The 8,876-nt window shown below is 38.6% G+C and overlaps 1 protein-coding gene across 1 annotated transcript; it reads left to right on the top strand.

The window, feature by feature from the left end:
- The first annotated feature begins 5,166 nt into the window (after positions 1–5,166).
- Positions 5,167–6,003, top strand: LOC126095437 (uncharacterized). Its single transcript, XM_049910231.1, has one exon. It carries the CDS (start codon positions 5,167–5,169, stop codon positions 6,001–6,003), a length of 837 nt encoding a protein of 278 aa, XP_049766188.1.
- Positions 6,004–8,876: the final 2,873 nt, after the last annotated feature.

The following is an 8,876-nucleotide window of genomic DNA, read 5'->3' on the forward strand; positions in this document are numbered from 1 at the left end:
CAAATATGGGAAAAAAGCAAATATGGGAAAAAAGCAAATATGGGAAAAACGCAAATATGGGAAAAACGCAAATATGGGAAAACGCAAATATGGGAAAAACGAAAAAATGCGTAAAACGCAAATTTCCAAAAACACGCAAATATGCGAAAAACGCAAATATGCGAAAAACGCAAATATGGGAAAAACGCAAATATGGGAAAAACGCAAATATGGGAAAAACGCAAATAAGGGAAAAATGCAAATATGGGAAAAACGAAAGTATGGGAAAAACGCAAACTTGGGAAAAACGCAAACATGGGAAAAAAGCAAACATGGGAAGAAAGCAAACATGGGAAGAAAGCAAACATGGGAAGAAAGCAAACATGGGAATATCGCAGAAATGGGAAAAACGCAGAAATGGGAAAAACGCAAACATGAGAAAAACGCAAACATGTAAAGACGCAAACATGGGAAAAACGGAAACATGGGAAGAAAGCAAACATGGGAAGAAAGCAAACATGGGAATATCGCAGAAATGGGAAAAACGCAGATATGGGAAAAACGCAAACATGAGAAAAACGCAAACATGTAAAGACGCAAACATGGGAAAAACGGAAACATGGGAAAAACGCAGACATGGGAAAAACGCAGACATGGGAAAAACGCAGACATGGGAAAAACGCAGACATGGGAAAAACGCAGACATGGGAAAAACGCAGACATGGGAAAAACGCAGACATGGTAAAAGCGCAAACATGGGAAAAGCGAAACATGGGAAAAGCGAAACCATGGGAAAAGCGCAAACATGGGAAAAACGCAAATATTTCGAAGAGAAACTTGTGGCACAACTTCACAAGAGGAAAGAATCAGTTGGTAGGACATAGTCTGTAGCATCAAGAGTTCACGAAACTTTGGACAAACGCAAATATGGGAAAAACGCAAATATGGGAAAAACGCAAATATGGGAAAAACGCAAATATGGGAAAAACGCAAATATGGGAAAAACGCAAATATGGGAAAAACGCAAATATGGGAAAAACGCAAATATGGGAAAAACGCAAATATGGGAAAAAAGCATATATGGGAAAAAAGCATATATGGGAAAAAAGCATACATGGGAAAAAAGCATATATGGGAAAAAAGCATATATGGGAAAAAAGCATATATGGGAAAAAAGCACATATGGGAAAAAAGCACATATGGGAAAAAAGCAAATATGGAAAAAAAGCAAATATGGGAAAAAAGCAAATATGGGAAAAAAGCAAATATGGGAAAAAAGCAAATATGGGAAAAAAACAAATATGGGGAAAAAGCAAATATAGGAAAAAAGCAAATATGGGAAAAAAGCAAATATGGGAAAAAAGCAAATATGGGAAAAACGCTAATATTTCCATTAGAAACTTGTGGCACAGCTTCACAAGAGGAAAGAATCAGTTTCTAGGACATAGTCTGAAGCATCAAGGCTTTACGAAATTTTGGACAAACGCAAATATGGGAAAAACGCAAATATGGGAAAAACGCAAATATGGGAAAAACGCAAATATGGGAAAAACGCAAATATGGGAAAAACGCAAATATGGGAAAAACGCAAATATGGGAAAAACGCAAATATGGGAAAAACGCAAATATGGGAAAAACGCAAATATGGGAAAAACGCAAATATGGGAAAAACGCTAATATGGGAAAAACGCAAATAGGGGAAAAACGCAAATAGGGGAAAAACGCAAATAGGGGAAAAACGCAAATAGGGGAAAAACGCAAATATGGGAAAAACGCAAATATGGGAAAAACGCAAAGATGGGAAAAACGCAAAAATGGGAAAAAAGCAAAGATGGGAAAAACGCAAAGATGGGAAAAACGCAAAGATGGGAAAAACGCAAAGATGGGAAAAACGCAAAGATGGGAAAAACGCAAAGCTGGGAAAAACGCAAAGCTGGGAAAAACGCAAAGATGGGAAAAACACAAAGATGGGAAAAACGCAAAGATGGGAAAAACGCACAGATGGGAAAAACGCACAGATGGGAAAAACGCAAAGATGGGAAAAACGCAAAGATGGGAAAAACGCAAAGATGGGAAAAACGCAAAGATGGGAAAAACGCAATGATGGGATAAACGCAAAGATGGGAAAAACGCAAAGATGGGAAAAACGCAAAGATGGGAAAAACGCAATGATGGGAAAAACGCAATGATGGGAAAAACGCAATGATGGGAAAAACGCAATGATGGGAAAAACGCAATGATGGGAAAAACGCAATGATGGGAAAAACGCAATGATGGGAAAAACGCAATGATGGGAAAAACGCAATGATGGGAAAAACGCAATGATGGGAAAAACGAAAGTATGGGAAAAACGCAAACATGGGAAAAAAGAAAACATGAGAAAAAAGCAAACATGGGAATATCGCAGAAATGGGAAAAACGCAGCAATGGGAAATACGCAAACATGAGAAAGACGCAAACATGGGAAAAACGCAAACATGGGAAAAACGCAAACATGGGAAAAACGCAAACATGGGAAAAACGCAAACATGGGAAAAACGCAAACATGGGAAAAACGCAAACATGGGAAAAACGCAAACATGGGAAAAACGCAGACATGGGAAAAACGCAGACATGGGAAAAACGCAGACATGGGAAAAACGCAGACATGGGAAAAACGCAGACATGGGAAAAACGCAGACATGGGAAAAACGCAGACATGGGAAAAACGCAGACATGGGAAAAACGCAGACATGGGATAAACGCAGACATGGGAAAAACGCAGACATGGGAAAAGCGCAAACATGGGAAAAGCGCAAACATGGGAAAAGCGCAAACATGGGAAAAGCGCAAACATGGGAAAAGCGCAAACATGGGAAAAGCGCAAACATGGGAAAAGCGCAAACATGGGAAAAGCGCAAACATGGCAAAAGCGCAAACATGGGAAAAACGCAAATATTTCGAAGAGAAACTTGTGGCACAACTTCACGAGAGGAAAGAATCAGTTGGTAGGACATAGTCTGTAGCATCAAGAGTTCACGAAATTTTTGACAAACGCAAATATGGGAAAAAGGCAAATATGGGAGAAACGCAAATATGGGAAAAACGCAAATATGGGAAAAACGCAAATATGGGAAAAACGCAAATATGGGAAAAACGCAAATATGGGAAAAACGCAAATATGGGAAAAACGCAAATATGGGAAAAACGCAAATATGCGAAAAACGCAAATATGGGAAAAACGCAAATATGGGAAAAACGCAAACATGGGAAAAGCGCAAACATGGGAAAAACGCAAATATTTCGAAGAGAAACTTGTGGCACAACTTCACAAGAGGAAAGAATCAGTTGGTAGGACATAGTCTGTAGCTTCAAGAGTTCACGAAATTTTGGACAAACGCAAATCTGGAAAATACGCAAATCTGGAAAAAACGCAAATCTGGGAAGAACGCAAATCTGGGAAACACGCAAATATGGGAAACACGCAAATATGGGAAAAACGCAAATACGGGAAAAACGCAAATATGGGAAAAACGCAAATATCGGAAAAACGCAAATATGGAAAAAACGCAAATATGGAAAAAACGCAAATATGGGAAAAACGCAAATATGGGAAAAACGCAAATATGGGAAAAACGCAAATATGGGAAAAACGCAAATATGGGAAAAACGCAAATATGGGAAAAACGCAAATATGGGAAAAAGGCAAGTATGGGATAAACGCAAAAATGCGTAAAACGCAAATATGCGAAAAACGCAAAAATGCGAAAAACGCAAATATGGGAAAAACGCAAATATGGGAAAAACGCAAATATGGGAAAAATGCAAATATGGGAAAAACGAAAGTATGGGAAAAACGCAAACATGGGAAAAACGCAAACATGGGAAAAAAGCAAACATGGGAAGAAAGCAAACATGGGAAGAAAGCAAACATGGGAAGAAAGCAAACATGGGAATATCGCAGAAATGGGAAAAACGCAGAAATGGGAAAAACGCAAACATGAGAAAAACGCAAACATGTAAAGACGCAAACATGGGAAAAATGCAAACATGGGAAAAACGCAAACATGGCAAAAACGCAGACATGGGAAAAACGCAGACATGGGAAAAACGCAGACATGGGAAAAACGCAGACATGGGAAAAACGCAGACATGGGAAAAACGCAGACATGGGAAAAACGCAGACATGGGAAAAACGCAGACACGTAAAAGCGCAAACATGGGAAAAGCGAAACATGGGAAAAGCGAAACCATGGGAAAAGCGCAAACATGGGAAAAACGCAAATATTTCGAAGAGAAACTTGTGGCACAACTTCACAAGAGGAAAGAATCAGTTGGTAGGACATAGTCTGTAGCATCAAGAGTTCACGAAATTTTGGACAAACGCAAATATGGGAAAAACGCAAATATGGGAAAAACGCAAATATGGGAAAAACGCAAATATGGGAAAAACGCAAATATGGGAAAAACGCAAATATGGGAAAAACGCAAATATGGGAAAAACGCAAATATGGGAAAAACGCAAATATGGGAAAAACGCAAATATGGGAAAAACGCAAATATGGGAAAAACGCAAATATGGGAAAAACGCAAATATGGGAAAAAAGCAAATATGGGAAAAAGGCAAATATGGGAGAAAAGCAAATATGGGAAAAAAAGCAAATATGGGAAAAAAGCAAACATGGGAAAAAAGCATAAGGGAAAAAAGCATATATGGGAAAAAAGCATATATGGGAAAAAAGCATATATGGGAAAAAAGCATATATGGGAAAAAAGCAAATATGGGAAAAAAGCAAATATGGGAAAAAAGCAAATATGGAAAAAAAGCAAATATGGAAAAAAAGCAAATATGGGAAAAAAGCAAATATGGGAAAAAAGCAAATATGGGAAAAAAGCAAATATGGGAAAAAAGCAAATATGGGAAAAAAGCAAATATGGGAAAAAGCAAATATGGGAAAAAAGCAAATATGGGAAAATTGCAAATATGGGAAAAAGGCAAATATGGGAAAAACGCTAATATTTCCATTAGAAACTTGTGGCACAACTTCACAAGAGGAAAGAATCAGTTTCTAGGACATAGTCTGAAGCATCAAGGCTTTACGAAATTTTGAACATACGCAAAAATGGGAAAAACGCAAAAATGGGAAAAACGCAAAAATGGGAAAAACGCAAAAATGGGAAAAACGCAAAAATGGGAAAAACGCAAAAATGGGGAAAACGCAAAAATGGGAAAAACGCAAAAATGGGAAAAACGCAAAAATGGGAAAAACGCAAAAATGGGAAAAACGCAAATATGGGAAAAACGCAAATATGGGAAAAACGCAAATATGGGAAAAACGCAAATATGGGAAAAACGCAAATATGGGAGAAACGCAAATATGGGAGAAACGCAAATATGGGAGAAACACAAATATGGGAGAAACGCAAATATGGGAGAAACGCAAATATGGGAAAAACGCAAATATGGGAGAAACGCAAATATGGGAAAAACGCAAATATGGGAAAAACGCAAATATGGGGAAAACGCAAATATGGGAAAAACGCAAATATGGGAAAAACGCAAATATGGGAAAAACGCAAATATGGGAAAAACGCAAATATGGGAAAAACGCAAATATGGGAAAAACGCAAATATGCGAAAAACGCAAATATGGGAAAAACGCAAATATGGGAAAAACGCAAATATGCGAAAAACGCAAACATGGGAAAAAAGCAAACATGGGAAAAAAGCAAACATGGGAAAAAAGCAAACATGGGAAAAAAGCAAACATGGGAATATCGCAGAAATGGGAAAAACGCAAACATGAGAAAAACGCAAACATGAAAAAACGCAAACATGTAAAGACGCAAACATGGGAAAAACGCAAACATGGGAAAAACGCAGACATGGGAAAAACGCAGACATGGGAAAAACGCAGACATGGGAAAAACGCAGACATGGGAAAAACGCAGACATGGGAAAAACGCAGACATGGGAAAAACGCAGACATGGGAAAAACGCAGACATGGGAAAAACGCAGACATGGGAAAAACGCAGACATGTAAAAGCGCAAACATGGGAAAAGCGAAACATGGGAAAAGCGAAACCATGGGAAAAGCGCAAACATGGGAAAAACGCAAATATTTCGAAGAGAAACTTGTGGCACAACTTCACAAGAGGAAAGAATCAGTTGGTAGGACATAGTCTGTAGCATCAAGAGTTCACGAAACTTTGGACAAACGCAAATATGGGAAAAACGCAAATATGGGAAAAACGCAAATATGGGAAAAACGCAAATATGGGAGAATCGCAAATATGGGAGAAACGCAAATATGGGAGAAACGCAAGTATGGGAGAAACGCAAATATGGGAGAAACGCAAATATGGGAAAAACGCAAATATGGGAAAAACGCAAATATGGGAAAACGCAAATATGGGAAAACGCAAATATGGGATAAACGCAAATATGGGAAAAACGCAAATATGGGAAAAACGCAAATATGGGAAAAACGCAAATATGGGAAAAACGCAAATATGGGAAAAACGCAAATATGGGAAAAACGCAAATATGGGAAAAACGCAAATATGCGAAAAACGCAAATATGGGAAAAACGCAAATATGGGAAAAACGCAAATATGGGAAAAACGCAAACATGGGAAAAAAGCAAACATGGGAAAAAAGCAAACATGGGAAAAAAGCAAACATGGGAAAAAAGCAAACATGGGAATATCGCAGAAATGAGAAAAACGCAAACATGAGAAAAACGCAAACATGAGAAAAACGCAAACATGGGAAAAACGCAGACATGGGAAAAACGCAGACATGGGAAAAACGCAGACATGGGAAAAACGCAGACATGGGAAAAACGCAGACATGGGAAAAACGCAGACATGGGAAAAACGCAGACATGGGAAAAACGCAGACATGGGAAAAACGCAGGCATGGGAAAAACGCAGACATGGGAAAAACGCAGACATGGGAAAAACGCAGGCATGGGACAAACGCAGGCATGGGACAAACGCAGACATGGGAAAAACGCAGACATGGGAAAAACGCAGACATGGTAAAAGCGCAAACATGGGAAAAGCGCAAACATGGGAAAAGCGCAAACATGGGAAAAACGCAAATATTTCGAAAAGAAACTTGTGGCACAACTTCACAAGAGGAAAGAATCAGTTGGTAGGACATAGTCTGTAGCATCAAGAGTTCACGAAATTTTGGACAAACGCAAATATGGGAAAAAAGCAAATATGGTAAAAAAGCAAATATGGGAAAAAAGCAAATATGGGAAAAAAGCAAATATGGGAAAAAAGCAAATATGGGAAAAAAGCAAATATGGGAAAAACGCTAATATTTCCATTAGAAACTTGTGGCACAGCTTCACAAGAGGAAAGAATCAGTTTCTAGGACAAAGTCTGAAGCAGACATGGGAAAAACGCAGATATGGGAAAAACGCAGACATGGGAAATTTTGGACAAACGCAAATCTGGAAAACACGCAAATCTGGGAAAAACGCAAATCTGGGAAAAACGCAAATCTGGGAAAAACGAAATCCTGGGAAAAACGCAAATCTGGTAAAAACGCAAATCTGGTAAAAACGCAAATCTGGGAAAAACGCAAATCTGGGAAAAACGCAAATCTGGGAAAAACGCAAATATGGGAAAAACGCAAATATGGGAAAAACGCAAATATGGGAAAAACGCAAATATGGGAAAAACGCAAATATGGGAAAAACGCAAATATGGGAAAAACGCAAATATGGGAAAAACGCAAACATGGGAAAAACGCAAACATGGGAAAAGCGCAAACATGGGAAAAACGCAAATATTTCGAAGAGAAACTTGTGGCACAACTTCACAAGAGGAAAGAATCAGTTGGTAGGACATAGTCTGTAGCATCAAGAGTTCACGAAATTTTGGACAAACGCAAATCTGGAAAAAACGCAAATCTGGGGCAAACTCAAATCTGGGAAAAACGCAAATATGGGAAAAACGCAAATATGGGAAAAACGCAAATATGGGAAAAACGCAAAAATGGGAAAAACGATAAAATGGGAAAAACGCAAAAATGGGAAAAACGCAAAATTTGGAAAAACGCAAATATGGGAAAAACGCAAATATAGGAAAAACGCAAATATGGGGAAAACGCAAATATGGGAGAAACGCAAATATGGGAGAAACGCAAATATGGGAGAAACGCAAATTTGGGAGTAACGCAAATATGGGAGAAACGCAAATATGGGAGAAACGCAAATATGGGAAAAACGCAAATATGGGAAAAACGCAAATATGGGAAAAACGCAAATCTGGGAAAAACGCAAATATGGGAAAAAGGCAAATATGGGAAAAACGCAAATATGGGAAAAACGCAAATATGGGAAAAACGCAAATATGGGAAAAACGCAAATATGCGAAAAACGCAAATATGGGAAAAACGCAAATATGGGAAAAACGCAAATATGGGAAAAACGCAAATATGGGAAAAACGCAAACATGGGAAAAAAGCAAACATGGGAAAAAAGCAAACATGGGAAAAAAGCAAACATGGGAAAAAAGCAAACATGGGAAAAAAGCAAACATGGGAAAAAAGCAAACATGGGAATATCGCAGAAATGGGAAAAACGCAAACATGAGAAAAACGCAAACATGGGAAAAACGCAAACATGTAAAGACGCAAACATGGGAAAAACGCTATCATGGGAAAAACGCAGACATGGGAAAAACGCAGACATGGGAAAAACGCAGACATGGGAAAAACGCAGACATGGGAAAAACGCAGACATGGGAAAAACGCAGACATGGGAAAAACGCAGACATGGGAAAAACGCAGACATGGGAAAAACGCAGACATGGGAAAAACGCAGACATGGGAAAAACGCAGACATGGGAAAAACGCAGACATGGGAAAAACGCAGACATGGTAAAAGCGCAAACATGG

This window comes from Schistocerca cancellata, chromosome 8 (assembly GCF_023864275.1).
Source record: "Schistocerca cancellata isolate TAMUIC-IGC-003103 chromosome 8, iqSchCanc2.1, whole genome shotgun sequence".
NCBI classification, from domain to species: Eukaryota; Metazoa; Arthropoda; class Insecta; order Orthoptera; family Acrididae; genus Schistocerca; species Schistocerca cancellata.